Source organism: Chiloscyllium punctatum, chromosome 11 (genome assembly GCF_047496795.1).
Source record: "Chiloscyllium punctatum isolate Juve2018m chromosome 11, sChiPun1.3, whole genome shotgun sequence".
NCBI classification, from domain to species: domain Eukaryota; kingdom Metazoa; phylum Chordata; class Chondrichthyes; order Orectolobiformes; family Hemiscylliidae; genus Chiloscyllium; species Chiloscyllium punctatum.
This window is the reverse complement of record NC_092749.1, coordinates 78,523,905-78,543,487: the sequence shown is the minus strand read 5'-3', so window position 1 is coordinate 78,543,487 and position 19,583 is coordinate 78,523,905. Positions and strand designations below refer to the sequence as shown.

At 42.8% G+C, this 19,583-nt stretch overlaps 1 protein-coding gene across 3 annotated transcripts in view; it reads left to right on the top strand.

Moving 5' to 3' along the window:
- Window positions 1–4,622: 4,622 nt before the first annotated feature.
- Window positions 4,623–19,583, top strand: part of tmem181 (transmembrane protein 181) — a 253,795-nt gene continuing 238,834 nt past the window's right edge. The window contains exon 1 of one of the 3 annotated variants that reach the window (XM_072581087.1): window positions 4,623–5,009. In XM_072581087.1, the coding sequence (XP_072437188.1) occupies window positions 4,882–5,009 (128 nt within the window). In that variant the 5' untranslated portion in view covers window positions 4,623–4,881. The remainder of the gene's footprint in view (window positions 5,010–19,583) is intronic. The other 2 variants (XM_072581088.1, XM_072581086.1) reach the window with 2 other exon arrangements.

Below are 19,583 nucleotides of genomic sequence, written 5' to 3'. Positions count from 1 at the left end.
GTCCCAGTAAACTGCATACAAAAAGATTCCCCATATTATCTCCAACAATTGCATCCTCAAAAAATTCCAAAGAAGATTTCTCTTTTGTAAACCCATGTTCACTCTGCCCAGTACTGTCACTGTTTTCTAAGAGGTCTGCTATTAAAGCTTTTATAATGAAGTCTAACATTTCCCCACTAACAATGTCAGGCTTAACTGATCTATTATTCCCTGTTTCCACTTTACTAGCTTTTTAAAATAGTGTTGTTACACTAGCTACTGTCCAAACTATAGGAAGTGTTACAAAATCCATAGAATCTTGAAAAATGACTGCCAATGCATTCACTATTGGAAGAATGAATGCCTTTTGGGACCTGGGAATTTATTGGCCTTCATCCACAACATTTGCCCCAATACTGTTTCGCTACTTGTATTGATTTCCTCCCTCTTACTATACTCAATGTTTTCCAAAGTTTTTGGAAAGTTATTTGTGTCCTACTTTATGAAGCCAGATCAAAATATATATTTTCCAAAAAGGAATGCTTTACATCAGCAAGACCAAATGCAGATTGGATGATCACTTTTCTGTGCACCTCTGTTTTTTTTTGTTGCAATGACCATGACCTCCCAGTTATAACCTGATGAAGGGCTTTTACCCAAAACATCGATTTTCCTGTTCCTCGGATGCTGCCTGACCTGCTGTGCTTTTCCAGCACCACTCTAATCTAGGCTGCCTGTTATTTGCTATTTCAACAAACCATCTTGTTTTCATACTAACGTTTGAGTGGCATGGTTGCTTGTGGTTAGCACTGCTCCTTCACAGTGCCAGTCACCTGGGTTCAACTCTGAATGCTAGGTGACTGTCTGTGTGGAATTTACATATTTTCCCCGTGTCTGTCTGGGTTTCTTCCTACAGACCAAAGATATGTAGGTTAGATAGATTTGCCCTGGGAAATGCAGGATTACAGGGATGGGATGGGATGGATTTTGCTGGGATGCTCTTCAGAGAATTGTTGTGGGTTTGGTGGGCTGAATGGACCTTTTCCACACTGTAGGAATTCAGTGATTCTGGGCCGGGCCTACTCTATCTTCCCAACAAAGCACAATACAAGTTTGAGGAATAGGGTCTCATTTTCCATTTTGGCACTTTACAGCTTTGATATCTCAACAATGAATTCAATAATGTTCAGAAACTAATCGCAATATCCATCTTTTTACATTCTCCCCTCCACCCACTTCACCTCGCTCACCCCCACCACCCTACAGCCTTGTCTTTTTTGTGTCTTGTTTACTTTTCTCTTCATAAATTCTCTGCAGTTTGCACTTTATTTTACATCTTTTATATCTCTCCTTCTCTAACTCCATCATTGCCGACGCACTGGAACTATATATTAAAAATTTCCAAAACCTTTCAATTCTGAAGAAGTCATTTCAGATTCAAAATCTTAACTCTGTTTCTCTATGCCATTCTCTGCCAGGCTGTTAAACCAACTGAATTTCTCCAGAAATTTCTGTTTTTGTGGCAGATTTCTAGCATTCACAGTTCTTTGCTTTATTTTATTTAATTAATTGGTCTACCATCTCTTTGTTTCCTATTATAACTTCCCTTGTTTCTGATTGTAAAGGACCTACATTTTTCTTGTATTTTTCTTTTCACAAAACACTCTTGTACTCTATTTTCCCTCTCTGTATCCTTTAGTCATCCTTTACCTGACAAAGGAGCAGCCCTCCGAAAGCTTGTGATTTCAAATAAACCTGTTGGACTATTACCTAGTGTCATGTGACTTCTGACTTTGACCACCCCAATCCAACACTGGCACCTTCACATCATCCTTTGCTGAAAGCTAAACTGTTACCAATCCTCTGGTTTGCTGTGGATTCTGTATGCCCCTTCCTTGCATCTCATACTATCGTTAATTTCTCCTGTTAGCCTTGGGCATTTTATTTTTCAAACATTCTTCAATATATGCTATTGCCTATCTATCATCATCTCCTTTAGCAATGTTTTCTAACTTACCATAGCAGCTCAAGCCTCATACCATCACAGCTTCCTCTATTTAAGTTCAGGATCCTAGTGTTGGAATCAATTACGTCACACTCTATCTTAATGAAGAATTGTATCATATTATGGTCACTTTTCCTAAGGTGTCTCACACAGCCATATTGACAATTATTGCTTTTTCATTATACAAAACCCTGGGACGACCTGTTCTCTAGTTGGTTTTCTGGATAAATGTGTTGAGAAACCATCTCCTATGCACTCCAAGAATTCCTCTTCTATGTGATAGCTGTTGTTTTGCCATAGTCTTAACAGACCATAGGGGATGCTCTCTCAACTGATGGTGATTTAACCTGAGGGCCACCAAGCCTCAGGCGAGGGAAGAGGTTGAGAAGGAGGGTCCTTCATGGTAACCTTAGCTTAGCACTTTTGCTGCATTCCCTCAATATCCTCTCTTAGGTAGTGAGACTAAAGCTGCACGTAATAATCTCGCCATGGTCTGTATAACTGCAGCAAGGCATCCTACTTCCGAACTCAAATCTCTTGCAGTGAAGGCCAACATACAATTTGCCTTCCAAATTGCTATTGCCTTCCACGCTGTTGGCATCACACATTCTATAAACCAATGATCCAGCCAACTGAACTGGGATTAGACAAAGTTTGCATCATTGGATGAAATGGAAATCTTGCTTAAACTAATAGAATATAGAATATTGAACAGTACAGCACAGAACAGGCCCTTCAGCCCACGATGTTATGCCTACCATTGATCCTCATGTAAGGTAAACCTAATATACGAATCCTCAAACTCTGTGACGATATGCATGTCCAGCCGTCTCTTAAATGTCCCCAATGACCTTGCTTCCACAACTGCTGCTGGCAACGCATTCCATGCTCTCACAACTCTCTGCATAAAGAACCCACCTCTGACATCCCCTCTACACTTTCCGCCAAACAGCTTAAAACTATGACCCCTCGTGTTAACAATTTCTGCCCTGGGAAAAAGTCTCTGGCTATCAACTCTATCTATGCCTCTCATTATCTTGTGCACCTCAATTAGGTTCCCTCTCTTCCTCCTTTTTTCCAATGAAAAAAGTCCGAACTCAGTCAACCTCTTTGTAAGATAAGCCCTCCATTCCAGGCAGCATCCTGGTAAACCTCCTCTGAACCCTTTCCAAAGCATCCACATCTTTCCTATAATAGGGTGACCAGAACTGGACGCAGTATTCCAAGTGTGGTCTAACCAAAGTTTTATAGAGCTGCAACAAGATCTCACAGCTCTTAAACTCAATCCCCCTGATAATGAAAGCCAAAACACCATATGCATTCTTAACAACTTGGTTGGCAATTTTAAGGGATCTATGTACCTGCACACCAAGATCCCTCTGTTCCTCCACACTGCCAAGAATCCTGTCTTTAATCCTGTACTCAACTTTCAAGTTTGACCTTCCAAAATGCAACACTTCACACTTATCCAGGTTAAACTCCATTTGCCACTTCTCAGCCCATCTCTCCATCCTGTCAGTCACACTGCAGCCTACAACAGTCCTCTATACTGTTAACGACAGCTCCAACCTTTGTGTCATCTGCAAACTTGCTAACCCATCCTTCAATCTCCTCATCCAAGTCATTAATAAAAATTACAAAGAGTAGAGGCCCAAGAACAGAGCCCTGTGGAACACCACTCACCAGTGACCTCCAGGCAGAATACTTTCCTTCTAATACCACTCACTGTCTTCTGTCGACCAGCTAATTCTGTATCCAAACAGCTAAATTTCCCTGTATCCCATTCCTCCTGACCTTCTGAATGAGCCTACCATGGGGAACCTTATCAAATGCCTTGCTGGAGTCCAGATACACCACATCCACCGCTCATACAGGTGTGCGACTCAATTGTCTTTCGAACAAGTGAGAATCTAACCATGTCTCCTTGAGATTCAGTGGTAACTGAATCTTACACCATGTCAATACTGGGAGTTAGCATTGACTAGACTATTAACTAGCACAGTGGCTCAGTGGTTAGCACTGCTGCCTCACAGGGTCCCAGGTTCGATTCTAGCCTTGGGCGACTGTCTATGTGGAGTTTGCACATTCTCCCGTGTCTGCGTGGGTTTCCTTCAGGTACTCCGGTTTCCTCCCACATTCCAAAGATATGCAGGTCAGGTGAATTGGCTATGCTAAATTGTCCTTGTTGCTAGGTGCATTAGGCAGGTTAGTCTTTGGAGGGTCGGTGTGGACTTGTTGGACCGAAGGGCCTATTTCCACACAGGAGGGAATCTAATCTATAAATACTGTCACTGCAAGAGCAGGTAAGAGGCTGTGAATGTGACGAGCAAGCCAACTCTTGGTTTATGCCTGAAACGTCGATTCTCCTATTCCTGGGATTCCTGCTGTGCTTTTCCAGCACCCCACTCTTGACCCCACTGTCTAAAACGCTCACGTATGGCATGCGATGAAATATTCTTCACTTGCCTGGATGAGTGCAACTCCAGCAATACTTCGAATCTCACCCTTATCCAAGATAAAGCAGTCCACCTGATCAACATCCCATCAACTTAAACATTCAACCCCTCCATCACGGATATATTGTGGCAGCTTTTGGACAGGATGATATTGAGATATGGACACGAATCGAGAGGGTTAACTTGTCCAGTGACCGAATGGATCTTAGTGCTACAAGTTTGCAGCCGGTCTCCTCCTGGCACAAGACTGTGGGTATCTTATTGACTAATCGTCATCACTTCCGAACGAAGGGGCAGCTGATGTATTTCGTCACACATTTTAAAACGATATTTGCTCGCAGTATAAAGGCAAATAGAGGCGGATTTTGATGATTCCGTACAGTTTCCGAAGATATTCAATCTTGAAAGGAGTCAGCCGCCATTTGGGAATACCAGCAAGCCATGGATTCAGACGCTTCATTTGAAAATCCTCTGTATATAGAACTGAAATATTTCTGCAAAAGGGTTAAAGAAGCTTACATGGATTTAAAAGATGATCTGATTCCGTACAAAGATAATCAATATTATAGGTGGGTGATGTTTGTTTTTTTAATGAGCACTTACGTTATATATTATTGTCTTTTTCTGATAAACCAAAACAGTTTTCTCGAATGCAGTAATTGATGTATTTTACCTCTTTGTGTATAATCCTTTCAAAGATAGATAACGATGGATTGCATTTGACGTGAACGCAATATAGGTGAAGAAATACTTTGCATCACATATATGAAATGGCTGCTTTTGGGTTGTTTGTTGTAGGATACACTGTTTGAGAGGTAGGTTCAGAGCAAATTGAAAATTTAACAGCGAGTAAACCTACACCAGTTAAATCTTGCCTTCTGCTGCAACCAATAGCGACGAGAACTGCGAGGCTGCACATAATCAAGTACAGGGATTCCAAACAAGGAAATCTGTATAGACAGGCATAAAACGTAATGCAACATTTATGCTTCGCAAAACCAAAAGCCCCCTTTCTCTCCGCAAATTGTGTGTTGGTGATGAGCAGCTCTCCCACAATATTTTGATAGATGTTGGAAGATATGTTTCGTGATGGTTGAGTCATGGTTCGTATAACTGGAGCTGGAAAATGGTGGGGATTGTGAAATGGTGGGTCGGTCTTGGTTCGGAGACATAAAACGGGTGTACATCCCCCCAAACTGTTAAAGTCTTGGCAATTAAGGAATGTTGTCAGGCATTCACTTCTAGTGTATTTTCCTGCAGAGTGATGAATGAATCTGATGAAGGGATTTTGCCGGAAACGTCGATTTTCCTGCTTTTCTGAGGCTGTCCGACCTGCTATGCTTTTCCGGCACCACACTCTCTCGACTCTAATCTCCAGCATCTGCAGTACTCGCTTTCGCCTGATGAAGTTTGGCATTCTGAAATACAGATCAAGGAAAAAGTAAAGATTAAGTCTTATTAAAATATAATCGGTTGCTCCAGCACTTTGTAAAGGTCATTGTGGTTATTTTTCATTGTGGACTGAAAAGAACTGAGTTCTGAAGAAGGGTCACTGGATTAGAAACGTTGACTCTGCTTTCTCTGCAGAGCTGGGCTGAGGAGTGGCAGATGGAGTTCAACCCTGTCAAGTGTGAGGTTGTCCATTTTGGAAGGACAAATAAGAATGCGGAATACAGGATTAATGGTAGGGTTCTTAGTAAGGTGGAGGAGCAGAGGGATCTTGGGGCCTATGTTCATAGATTTTTTGAAAGTTGCCACTCAGGTGGATAGAACTTGTAAGAAGGCCTATGGTGTATTAGCGTTCATTAGCAGAGGGATTGAATTCAAGAGTCATGAGGTGATGTTGCAGCTGTATAGGATCTTGGTAAGGCCACATTTGGAGTACTGTGTGCAGTTCTGGTCTCCTCATTTTAGGAAAGATGTGGACGCTTTGGAGAGGGTGCAGAGGATATTTATCAGGATGTTGCCTGGAATGGAGAATAGGTTGTAGGAGGATAGGTTGAGAGTGCTAGGCTTTTTCTCATTGGAACGGTGAAGGATGAGGGGTGACTTGATAGAGGTTTATAAGATGATCAGGGGAATAGGTAGAGTAGACAGTCAGAGACTTTTTCCCCGGGTACAACAGAGTTACAAGGGGACATAAGTTTAAGGTGAAGGGTGGAAGGTATGGGGGGGATGTCAGGGGTAGGTTCTTTACCTACCCCTGAGTGGTGGGGGCATGGATTGCGCTGCCTGTGGGAGTGGCAGAGTCAGAATCATTGGTGACCTTTAAGTGACAATTGGATAGGTACATGGATAGGTGCTTAAGCTAGGACTTGTGTTCGGCACAACATCGTGGGCCGAAGGGCCTGTTCTGTGCTGTATTGTTCTATGTTCTCTCAGATTTGGAGATGCCGGTGTTGGACTGGGGTGTACAAAGTTAAAAATCACAACACCAGGTTATAGTCCAACAGGTTTAATTGGAAGCATACCAGCTTTAAACCTGTTGGACTATAACCTGGTGTTGTGATTTTTAACTTCCCTCAGAGATGTTGCCAGTTTCTCCATAATGTCTGTTCATGTTTGAGAAAGTAATTATTTTAAAACCAAATAATTATTTTAAATTGTGACATGATTTGAAAGCAAGTGATCTGACACTCATTGTAAACACTATTGACACAGTTGCTAGTTCTGGAAGTACAGTACAAACTAGTTCCAGAACAAGAGTTGTGCCTACGTGGAGCTTTGGTTGATGACCTGTGGTTGATTGTTCGGTAGTCCAGTTGTCGAAGACAAAGGCTTTCTGCCAGGCAACAGTTATGTGATTGGTTCTCAGTTGGCTGAACAGCTTGAAGCTGTGAAGAGGATATTGGGAAGCTTTCAGGTCTTCACCACCTCAGGAGCTGTCCCTCCTTGTTCTCTGCAGTAAAAGCCACTTTAAGCTTGAAGAAAACTAGGTTATTTTTTTCCATCAGTAATTTTTTTAATAAAGAGTCTGACGGCACAGAGACAGGCCTTTTGGCCCAAACTGGTCCACGCCGACAAATATGTCCATCCACATGAACTGCATTTCCGTGAACTTGGCCCATATCCTTCTAAACATTTCCTATGTTCAAATTGCTTTTAAATGTTAATGAACCTGCCTCAAACTTTCGCTGACAACTCCTCCTTATGCATACCATCCTCTGTGTAAAAAGAAAAGTTGCCCTCAGGTTCCCATTATTGATTCATAGAATCCATGGAATCCCTACAGTGGGAAACAGGCCCTTTGAGCCAACAAGTCCACACCAACCTCCGAAGAGCAACCCACCATTCCCCCTTTATCCTAAATATACCCCTGACTAATGCACCTAACCTCCATATCCCTGAACACTATGGGCTTTTTAGCACAGCCAAAACCTAACTGCACATCTTTGGATTGTGGGAGGAAACTGGAGCAGCCGGAAGAAATCCATGCAGACATGGAGAGAATGTGCAAACTCTACATAGACAGCCTGACGTTGAAATTGATCCAGGTCCCTAGTGCTTTGAGGCAGCAGTATTAATCACTGAACCACTGTGCCTCCTTTCCCATCTATCCTTAACCTGATGTCCTCTATGCCTCGATTTCCCCATCCTTGGGAAAAAGATTAAATGCATTTAACCTAGTCATGCTTCTCATCATCTTGGACCCCTCCGTCTCCAACACGCTAAAGAAAAAGGTCCCAGCTTGTCAAGCCTCTCCCTATAACTTAGACAATTGAGTCCTGGCAACATCCTTGTAAATTTCTTTAGCACAACATCCTTCCGAAAGCAAGGTGACCAAAACTGAACACAATACTCCAAGTGCAGCCTCACCAACATCCTATATAACTGCAACATAACTTCCTAACTTCTATACTCAGTGCCCTGACTGAAGGCCACTGTATCAAAAGCCTTCTTCACTGCCCCATCTACCTGTGACTTCACTTTCAGAGAACTGGACACCTGACTCCATTGTGTTCCACTACTCATTAAGGCTCTATCAATCACTATGAAACTCCTACCTTGATTTGACCTTTCCAAACTGCAATAATTCACACTCTGTTATATGACAATCCATTTTCCATTTCTTGACCCAGTTCCCCAAATAGTCATGGTCGTGTTGAAATTTCTCAGAACTTTCCTCACTGTCCACGATACCACCTATTTTAGTGTCATCTGCAAACTTACTAACAGAACATAGAACATAGAACATAGAAAAATACAGCGCAGTACAGGCCCTTTGGCCCTCGATGTTGCGCTGATCCAAGCCCACCTAACCTACACTAGCCCACTATCCTCCATATGCCTATCCAATGCCCGTTTAAATGCCCATAAAGAGGGAGAGTTCACCACTGCTACTGGCAGGACATTCCACGAACTCACGACTCGCTGAGTAAAGAATCTACCCCTAACATCTGTTCTATACCTACCACCCCTTAATTTAAAGCTATGCCCCCTTGTAATAGCTGACTCCATATGTGGATAAAGGTTCTCATGGTCAACCCTATCTAAACTCCTAATCATCTTGTACACCTCTATCAAGTCACCCCTAAACCTTCTTTTCTCCAATGAAAACAGCCCCAAATGCCTCAGCCTTTCCTCATACGATCTTCCTACCATACCAGGCAACATCCTGGTAAACCTCCTCTGCACCCGTTCCAGTGTCTCCACATCCTTCCTATAGTACGGTGACCAAAACTGCACACAGTGCTCCAGATGTGGCCGCACCAGAGTCTTATACAACTGCAACATGACCTCAGGACTCCGGAACTCAATTCCTCTACCAATAAAAGCCAGTATGCCATATGCCTTCTTCACTGCACTATTTACCTGGGTGGCAACTTTCAGAGATCTGTGTACATGGACACCAAGATCCCTCTGCTCATCCACACTACCAAGTATCTGACCATTAGCCTAGTACCCCATCTTTGTGTTACTCATACCAAAGTGAATCACCTCACACTTACCCACATTGAACTCCATTTGCCACCTTTCTGCCCAGCTCTGCAGCTTATCTATATCCCGCTGTAACCTGACACATCCTTCCTCACTGTCAACAACTCCACCGACTTTCGTATCATCCGCAAACTTGCTCACCCAACCTTCTAGCCCCTCCTCCAGGTCATTTATAAAAATGACAAACAGCAATTTGTCCCAAAACAGATCCTTGTGGAACACCGCTTGTAACTGCACTCCAAGATGAACCTTTACCATCAACTACTACCCTCTGTCTTCTTCCAGCCAGCCAATTCCTAATCCAAACCTCCAACTCGCCCTCAATGCCATACCTCTGTATTTTTTGCAGTAGCCTACCATGGGGAACCTTATCAAACGCCTTACTAAAATCCATATACACCACATCTACTGCTTTACCCTCGTCCACCTCCTTAGTCACCTTCTCAAAGAATTCAATAAGGTTTGTGAGGCACGACCTGCCCTTCAAAAAAACCATGCTGACTATCCTTGATCACATTATTCCTATCCAGATGTTCATAATCATGCCTTGTACATTCTTATTCAAATCATTGATCGAGTTAATAAACAGCAATGGGCCCAGCACTGACTCCTGAGGCATACTACTGGTCACAGCCTCTAGTTTGACAAGCATCTTCCACAATTTCTCTCTGCTTCCTACCATCAAGCCAATTGTCTATCCAATTTGCTAGGTCTCCCTGGATTCCATGTGGTCTCACTTTCCAGAGTAGGTAAAAACAATAACTGCAGATGCTGGAAACCAAATTCTGGATTAGTGGTGCTGGAAGAGCACAGCAGTTCAGGCAGCATCCAACGAGCAGCGAAATCAACTTTTAGGGCAAAAGCCCTTCATCAGGAATAAAGGCAGTGAGCCTGAAGCGTGGAGAGATAAGCTAGAGGAGGGTGGGGGTGGGGAGAGAGTAGCATAGAGTACAATGGGTGAGTGGGGGAGGAGATGAAGGTGATAGGTCAGGGAGGGGAGGGTAGAGTGGATAGATGGAAAAGGAGCTAGGCAGGTCGGACAAGTCCGGACAAGTCAAGGGGACAGTGCTGAACTGGATGTTTGAACTAGGGTGAGGTGGGGGAAGGGGAAATGAGGAAACTGTTGAAGTCCACATTGATGCCCTGGGGTTGAAGTGTTCCGAGGCGGAAGATGAGGCGTTCTTCCTCCAGGCGTCTGGTGGTGAGGGAGCGGCGGTGAAGGAGGCCCAGGACCTCCATGTCCTCGGCAGAGTGGGAGGGGGAGTTGAAATGTTGGGCCACGGGGCGGTGTGGTTGATTGGTGCGGGACGGGAACATCTCCGAGCCACCCGCACCAATCAATCAGCTTCCTCTTTTCCCCTTCCCCCACCTCACCCTAGTTCTAAACTTCCAGTTCAGCACTGTTCCCTTGACTTGTCCGGACTTGTCCGACCTGCCTAGCTCCTTTTCCACCTATCCACTCTAACCTCCCCTCCTTGACCTATCACCTTCATCTCCTCCCCCACTCACCCATTGTACTCTATGCTACTTTCTCCCCACCCCCGCCCTCCTCTAGCTTATCTCTCCATGCTTCAGGCTCACTGCCTTTATTCCTGATGAAGGGCTTTTGCCCTAAACGTCGATTTCGCTGCTCGTTGGATGCTGCCTGAACTGCTGTGCTCTTCCAGCACCACTAATCTAGAATTTTGTTTCCAGAGTAGCCTACCATGTGGAACCTTATCAAAGGCTTTATTAAAATCCATATAGACTACATCTACCACCCTGCCCTCATCAACCATCCTGGTCACCTTGTCAAAGTACTCTAACAAATTTGTGAGGCTTGCACAAAGCCATGTTGACTACTCCTAATCAAACCTTGTCTTTTAATGCATGTATATCTTATCTCTCAGAATCTTCAAGTAAATTACCTACCACAGATGTGAGGCTTACTGGTACACAAATTTCGCAACTCTCCAGTCTTCTGGAACCTCATCCATGGCTAATGATGATGCAAATACATCATTCAGGCCCCTGCAATTTCTTCTCTTGGTTCTTGCAGCGTTCTTAGATATACCTGGTCATGACCAGGAGATTTATGCAGCTTACTATGTTCTAATACGTCTAACACCCCCTGTGCAGTGATAGGGACTGCCCCCAAGATATCACCACTAACTTCCCAAAGTTCCCAAATATCCATGTCTTTCTCCACGGTAAACAGAGGAGAAATATTCTTTGAGGAGCTCACTCATCTCCTGTGGTTCCACACAAACATGTCCACTTTGGACCTTGAGCAGTCCTATTCTGTCACTAGTTGTTGTTTTTCCTTTTAATATACTTAAGGATTCTCTCTAGATTCACCCAAATCTTCTCAGCCAAAGCTGTCTCGTGCTCCCTTTTCGTGCTCTTGATTTCCTTTTTCAGTAAGCTCTTGTATCTCCTATATACCTCCAGGGATTCCCTTGATCTCAGCTACCTGTACTTGAACCATGCCTCCTTTTGTTTCTGGTCAAATCCTCAATATCTCTTGTCATGCAAGGTTCCCTATTCCTGCCAACCTCCCAGGAACATATAGACCTTGAACTCTAGCAATCTCACTTTTTTAAAGGCCTTCCACATGCCGGAGGCCCCTTTGCCTGCAAACAAACTACTCCAATCAACCTCTGCAAGCTCCTGTTAATTCCATCAAAATTCACCTTGCCCCAATTTGGAACTTGAACCTATGGACCAGTTTTGTCCCTCTCCATAACTATTTTAAAATTAATAGAATGATGGTCATTGGTCCCAAGTGCTCCCCCACTGTCACCTGTCCTGTTCTATTTCCCAAGAGTAGGTCAAGTTTTGCCCCTTCCCAAGTAGGAACCTCTATATACTGCTTGAGAAAACATTCCTGAACAAACTTAACAAATTCCATCCCATCCAAGCCCTTAATGCTATGGCAGTCCCAATCTATGTGACAACCATATTACTCTTGTAAGTCTCCTTCATCTCCTGCATATTTGTTCCTGTTGACTATTTCAGGGCCTATAGTACAATAACGGCACCATCCCCTGCTTACTTCTTAGCTCCACCTACAAAGCCTCACTGGATGATTCCTCAATTCTTTAATCGGATTACTGCTGTGATACTTCCCTTAATCAAAAATGCCATTCCCCTGCCGGCCCTCTTTCCTCCACCTCTGTGCCACATAAAGCATCTGTAACCTGGCAGATCCTGTCCCTCCCTTAGCCCTGTTTCTGGCTATAATATTCCCAGTTCCACATACCTATCAACACCCTGAGTTCATCGACTTTACCTGTCAGCCCTCTTGTATTGAAATAGATACAATTTAATCCAATGGACATTCCTTGCTCCCTGTTGTGTTCCAGCCTGATCTGTCTCTTTAACTTATTATTTCGGATTACTGTATCTCCTTCTAGCCTCTCTCTTTCCTTCCTGCTGTTGACGCTCCCACCTTCCTGCCAATCTAGTTTATCTAATCTAATCCTTGTCGCACTAGCAAATCTGGCCATGAAAATATTGGTCCTCCTCCAGTTCAGGTGCAACCCGTCCATCTTGAACAGGTCACCTTTGCTTCAGAAAAGATCCCAATGATCTAAAAATCTCAATCCCTGCCTATACACTAATTCTTTAGCCATGCATTCATCTGCCATGTCTTTTTTTCTTATTCCCATTCGTATATGGCACTGGAAATGATCCAGAGATTATCACCGACTAGTTTTTAACTTTTTTTCCAAGCACGGTGGCACGGTGGCACAGTGGTTAGCACTGCTGCCTCACAGCGCCAGGCACCCGGGTTCAATTCCCGCCTCAGGCGACTGACTGTGTGGAGTTTGCACATTCTCCCCGTGTCTGCGTGGGTTTCCTCCGGGTGCTCCGGTTTCCTCCCACAATCCAAAGATGTGCAGGTCAGGTGAATTGGCCATCCTAAATTGTCCTTAGTGTAGGTAAGGGGTAGGGGTATGGGTGGGTTGCGCTTCGGTGGGGCGGTGTGGACTTGTTGGGCCGAAGGGCCTGTTTCCACACTGTAAGTAATCTAATCTAATCTAATCACTCTAATAAAGTCCTCATCTTTATTATTACTTACATCATTTTGCCAACATGTACAATGAGTTGTGGCTGCTCACCATCCCTGTTGAGAACATTCTGCAGCTGCACTGAGTGCTGTCAGCTGTGACATTTTAATTTACAAGTAAGAGAGATTTTATAAATGTGTGAACCAGCTGCTGTGCCTCCTGCAAACCAGTGAAAATATCCTTGGAGAAAGAAGTCCGAGAAGCAGTATTCTGATGAGCACAAGAACCATCTCAACATACCCTGTATCAGAGATCATTGAACTGCTTTCCCAGTTTTCCCTCTTTTATCTCTGTGCGTGACTGGGAGTATTTATAACACTATTAACAAGTGGAATTACATGCTAATGGTTCTTAATTGTTCACCTGTAATGACAGCATAATTATTTGTAATAAATAGTGGGTTTTAAGTACAGAAATCTTTTCAGAATCTGAAGATCAGGTAAATGGGAATTATATACTTATTCATAAAAAATCTTTATCTACACCTGTAGGTACTAAAGCAGTTCTTACAGTCTTTGCATATCAAGAAAAACAAGCATTTAGAATTTGTCATCCCCTGCATTTCTAAAAAACCAAAGGCATTTCTTACTTGTGGAGGACATTTTACATACATTGAGGCAAAGAGATCCTTATTATACTCTGGCAGAAGGACCTTAGAAATGGTCTTTCCCCACTGTGCTTTGGCAATACCTGCCCTCGGCTTTAGTGCATCCCTCAGCACATAGTCCTGGACTTAGGAATGTGCCAATCTACAAGATGACAAGATCAAGCTCAATGCTTTTTACTCGAAGACCAAGGTTTTGGGCAGATCAAAGAGCATCTTTCACTGAGTTGATGGTTCTCCAGGCGCAGTCAATGTTTGTCTTGGTGTGTGTCCTGGGGAACAATCCATACATCAGAGTCCTCCGTCACAGAACTGCTCAGAAAGAAACTCGACAAAAATCACTGCATCTTTCTCTGGACATTGTTTGCAAAATATTATGGGCCAGACTCAACCCTCTTAAAAAATATCAAGGAATTAACCTAGATCCTAACTTTTAAAAAAAATTTTATTTACAGGCAAGTATAAAGCACTGTGTTCCAGATGTGATTTGATTGGTCCATTACGAAACTTCAAACAAAATACACATAGTTAAAATACAGACATAGAAGAATTGGCATAACTTGAACTCTACTGAAATAATTAATAATGTATTATTTAACTACAATACCACTCCTCTGTTTCAATAAAGCAACATTCCATATAAACACACTTGGCAAAGGTAAATTCAGCAGAACAGATTTTTTTTTAACTTGCCATCTCCCTTCCAGACCAGGAGAAAGGTGTATTAAAAGAAACAATCTAGTGGCAGAGAGAGAACTCAACTCTTTTGCAGTAACAGAAAGCTATATCATCATCATTGAATCCCTACAGTGAGGAAGGAGGCCATTTGGCCTATTAAGTAACACCAACCCTCTGCACAGCCTCCCAACCAGACCCCAAAACCCTGCATTTCTAATGGCTAACCCACCTAACCTACATCTCCCTGGACGCATTGGGCAGTTTAGCATGGCCAATCCACCTAATTTGCACGTTGTTGGACTGTAGGAGGACACAAGACCACCCAGAGGAAACCTACGCAAATCAGGAAGAATGTGCAAACTCCATACAGACAGTCACCCAAGGATTGAATCAAACCTGGTGTCTGGTGCTGGGAGGCTGCAGTGCTAACTACACAGCCTGTATCTCAGCTTCCACAGCCAAGTCCAAATCCCAACTAGAAGCAAAGCTAAAACTCGGGTCTGTGTGAGCCCGACTCCACCCACTTATACTTCTTTTGTCTAATTTAGAAAAACATTCAGATTATAGAATCCGCATAGTGTGGAAAAAGGCTATTCCACACCAACCCTCCAAAGAGCATCCCACCCTCCCTACACTACACTATTCCTGTAACCTTGCATATTCCCATGGCCAAAGCACCTAACCTGCAGATCTGAGGACTCTGAGTTCAAAGCTTTTTACCCACTTCTTCTGAAGCAGACATTTTTACATCACTGTTGCAACACCTCTAAGAGAAGCAGCCCAGAACAAACCCCTCTCAAAGGTGTCACACTTCCCTCCTTCAAAAAAGGGAGCCATGAATATACAAAATTTGGCTGCATTTTCAAAGACTCCTGCCATTACTTCTCTCCCCCTCTCCCTCTCTAATACTACAGTCTATCTCGGTCCATTTTCTTGTGACCGAATACCTCTATCTTCCCTTGTCAAAAAAGTCGTGACCCCCGTGTTGGCGTTTTGTTCTCTCATCCTGACCCATGTATAATGTTCAAATTGAATGACTGGAACAATAAACTCTATCTAAACTATCTTCAAAAATGTTAAGAGGTTATCTCATGCATTACTGGCAACATAAGTTCAAATATTGCAACAGCAACACCAAACTCAAAGTCTCTTTCTCAATGGTGGAATATTTGTTTGAATAATATTCAATTTTCAGAAGAAATGCCCAATACTCGCTGTCTACTTGGAAGAATACAGCACATTACTTGCATCAACAACCACCTTAAACAACTTTGTGTAATTAGGTGTTGCTAACACTGGAGTTGTGGTCAACACAGCTTTCAGGTTATCATGTCTTCTGACACTCCTGACCACTGAATTTTTTTTTGCCCTTCAACAGAAGTCAGTGAAGCAACAACACTGTTCAAATTTGGTACAACTTTTTACTAAAAACCACTTAGTCCCAAGAATCATTGTACTTCTATCTTCATCAGTATGGGGAAATCTTTCAGGTCATTTTAATTTTCCACTGGAAGATATCAGAAATTGGGAGAAATTAAGTTCCTCATTGTCCAATTTAATTTGAGGACTGTAAAATTCAGAATCATCTGGATTTGGTTTTTCACTCTCTTGTATCGGTAACACATTCTCCTTTTGCTTTCCTTCCCACTTAAAATACCATTTGAGCATATCCACATGGCACACTGACTTTTCCACCCATGTGGCATACTTCTCAAATAATTCATTTCACACAATTTCCTTTTTTTTTGCTTTGAACCCCACTAAGCCTTGCTTTTAAAGGCTCACCTACCACTGGGAGCTCATCTCTCTGAGCAAAATTATGAATTTTTGATTCCTTGTTTGCTTCTTGTTTCATTATATGCTGTGCTACTTTCAAAATGCTGTCACCCACTCTATTTAATGTCTCCCTAAAATTTGAGACATAGTCCAATAATGTAGTCTCTGAACGCTGACTCACCAATTTCTCCCTAATTAATTTCAGTGGTTCTCTCAACTCATATCCAACAACTAATTCAAATAGACTGAATTTAGCTGTGCATTAGGTAGGTCCCTAATTGCAAAGAATACAAATGGAATTCCTTTTATATCAATCCTCCTGTCTAGTCTAGTCTAGTAGCCCGTATCTCTGTATTCTTCTCAACAACATTGTCTTTTTCCAGTGTGAATAACTGATGAAAAATATTCATTAAGCATCTCTCCTATCTCCTCTGACTTCACGCACAACTTCCCACTGCAATCCTGGATAGCCCTAATGTTTCTCTAGTCATTCATTTATTCCTCATATACCCATAGACAACTTTAAGGTTTTACTTGATCCTATCTACCAATGACCTCTCATGTCCTCTCCTGGCTCCTCTTAGCCAGGAAAGACCTAAAGAGAGAGCTAACTTGTAGTTAACACTCAAGTGCCCTGAGTGAGTCTTCACATGTCATCCTAACGTGGGTGGTCCTCTTCCTCTTGAAAGCGATTCAACTTCTTTAGTAAACCACGGCTCACTTATTTGACCATTTCCTGTCTGCCTGACAGATGCATACTTATCAGGGACACTCAGTAGCTTTCCCTTGAATAAGCTCAACATTTCAGTTGTGCCCATCCCCTGCCATTTCTTTCCCCATCCTATGCATCCTACATTTTGCCTAATCACATCATAATTGCCTTTCCCCCAGCAATAACTCTTGCCATGCCTGATAAGGGGTTCTGTGGGAATGAAAGAGACTCACTGTTGGTGTGTTGCCTCCCAGGTGCCAGGGTACATAATGTCTTAGATCATGTCTTTGAGTCAGAGACAGTTCCGAGAGTGAGGAGAATCTCTGAGAAACCTGTTTTTCTTTCATCTGTCAGGAAAAAGTAATGGTTTCTGTCCACATGCTGGGCCAAGTCTTCAACGGCACGATCATGTAAATCGATCTTTTCAAATAAAGGCATGATGCCAGAAATGCTTACTCCAACTCAACGACAACTGTTGTGAGCAAATTTTCTTCAAGAGTGTACTGTTGTCTCTTGTCACCATTGCAATAACTACACTGAAGCATCCTGTCACCCTTTTATTTATTTACATGTGCACAGTACGTGGACTCTGACCTGCTTGCTCAGAGTAAGGGAGTTATAGTTCCTTAACAGGGAAAATTGGGTTAGAATCCCCTACGTGAAATTGGGGAGCTTGGTAAATTATTCAGGGACCCCACCAGAAAATAATCTGGGACTATTTGGACATTTTGGTAAATTCTTTGTATAAATTGGGCAACTTGGTAAATTGTAATACATGAATTAAAGGATGTCTAGTTTGAATGATTGTATGATTTGTGATTGTGTGTGTGAGACAGCTGTCAACAGAATGGGGACCAACGTCCCTCATAAGGCACACACCCTCAGAAGGGAACACCTTTGGTATGTATGTATTTCCATTATGGGCCTGATTCTGTACAATTTGTCAACAAATGGGTGAAATGAACACAAACTAAGAAGCCATTTCCACCTAATGGCACATTTAATCATGATCACATAAAACAATTCCTCTCTGTGTCTGCGAGGGTTTTCTCCTGGTGCTCTGGTTTCCTCCCACAGTCCAAAGATGTGCACTTAAGCAGATTGGCTATGCTAAATGCCCAAGTGTCGAGGAATGTGCAGGCTGGGTGGATCAGCCATGGGTAGTGCAGGTCTACAGGAATAAGGTAGTGGGGTGAGTCAGACTGGGATGCTGTTCAGATGGTCAGTGAGGAATCAATGGGCTGATTGGGCTGCTTCCATATTGTAGAGATTCTATGAATATTCAGGTGAACTGGGAAAATCAATCTGACAGTGGATCTCAGGAAAAGGAATTTGAAATAACACTTCAGAGTCTGGCATCCTATTACCAATTATCCTTTACTTACATAATAGCGCGACCTCTCATTGCATCAAGCATTTGCAAACTCCATATCTCTGACATTCATTATTTTATGTAAGCAAGGTTACCCTGATTTGGAGGTAAAAACAATGACTGCAGATGCTGGAAACCAGATTCTGGATTAGTGGTGCTGGAAGAGCACAGCAGTTCAGGCAAGATCCAAGGAGCAGCAAAATCGACGTTTCGGGCAAAAGCCCTTCATCAGGAATAAAGGCAGTGAGCCTGAAGTGTGGAGAGATAAGCTAGAGGGACCAGATTAACAGCCCCAATCACGGAATTCTTATTCTATGACGTTTAGTTTGCTGACCTTGTTACAATCACTACATCTACAAGATGGATTTTTGGAGCAGGTTGCGGTATAGTCCATTAGGGAACCGGCAATTCTGGATTCTAATGGGGCAGACCTGATTAGGGAGATGAAGGTGAAGGAACCCCAATGGGGGCAATAATCATAATATGATAGAATTTAACCTGCATTTTGAGAGGGAGAAGCTGGAATCAGATATAATGGTATTACAACTTAATAAAGATAACTACAGAGACATGAGGCATGAACTGGCCAGAATTGTTTGGAATGGGGAGCTAAGCAGGGAACAATGTTGAGCAACATTGGCAGGTGTTTCTGTGGGTAATTCTGGAGGCACAATAGAAATTCATCCCAAGGAAGAAAAAATATACTCTGCAGACAACCATGGCTGTCAAAGAAAGTCAAAGACTGCATAAAAGCAAAAGAAAAAAAAATGCAATGTAGTGAAGATTCATGGGAAGCCAAAGGATTGGGAAGTGTTTAAAAGCCAGCCGAGGATAACTCAAAGATCAATAAATGGGGAGAAGATGAAATATGAATGTAAACTAGCTCGTATTGTAAAAGAATATTGCAAGAGTTTTTTAATAAGTAAAAGGTAAGGGAGCAGGAAGAGTGGACATTGGACCACTAGAAATTGAGGCAGGAGAATTGGTATTAGAGAACAAAGGAATGGCAAG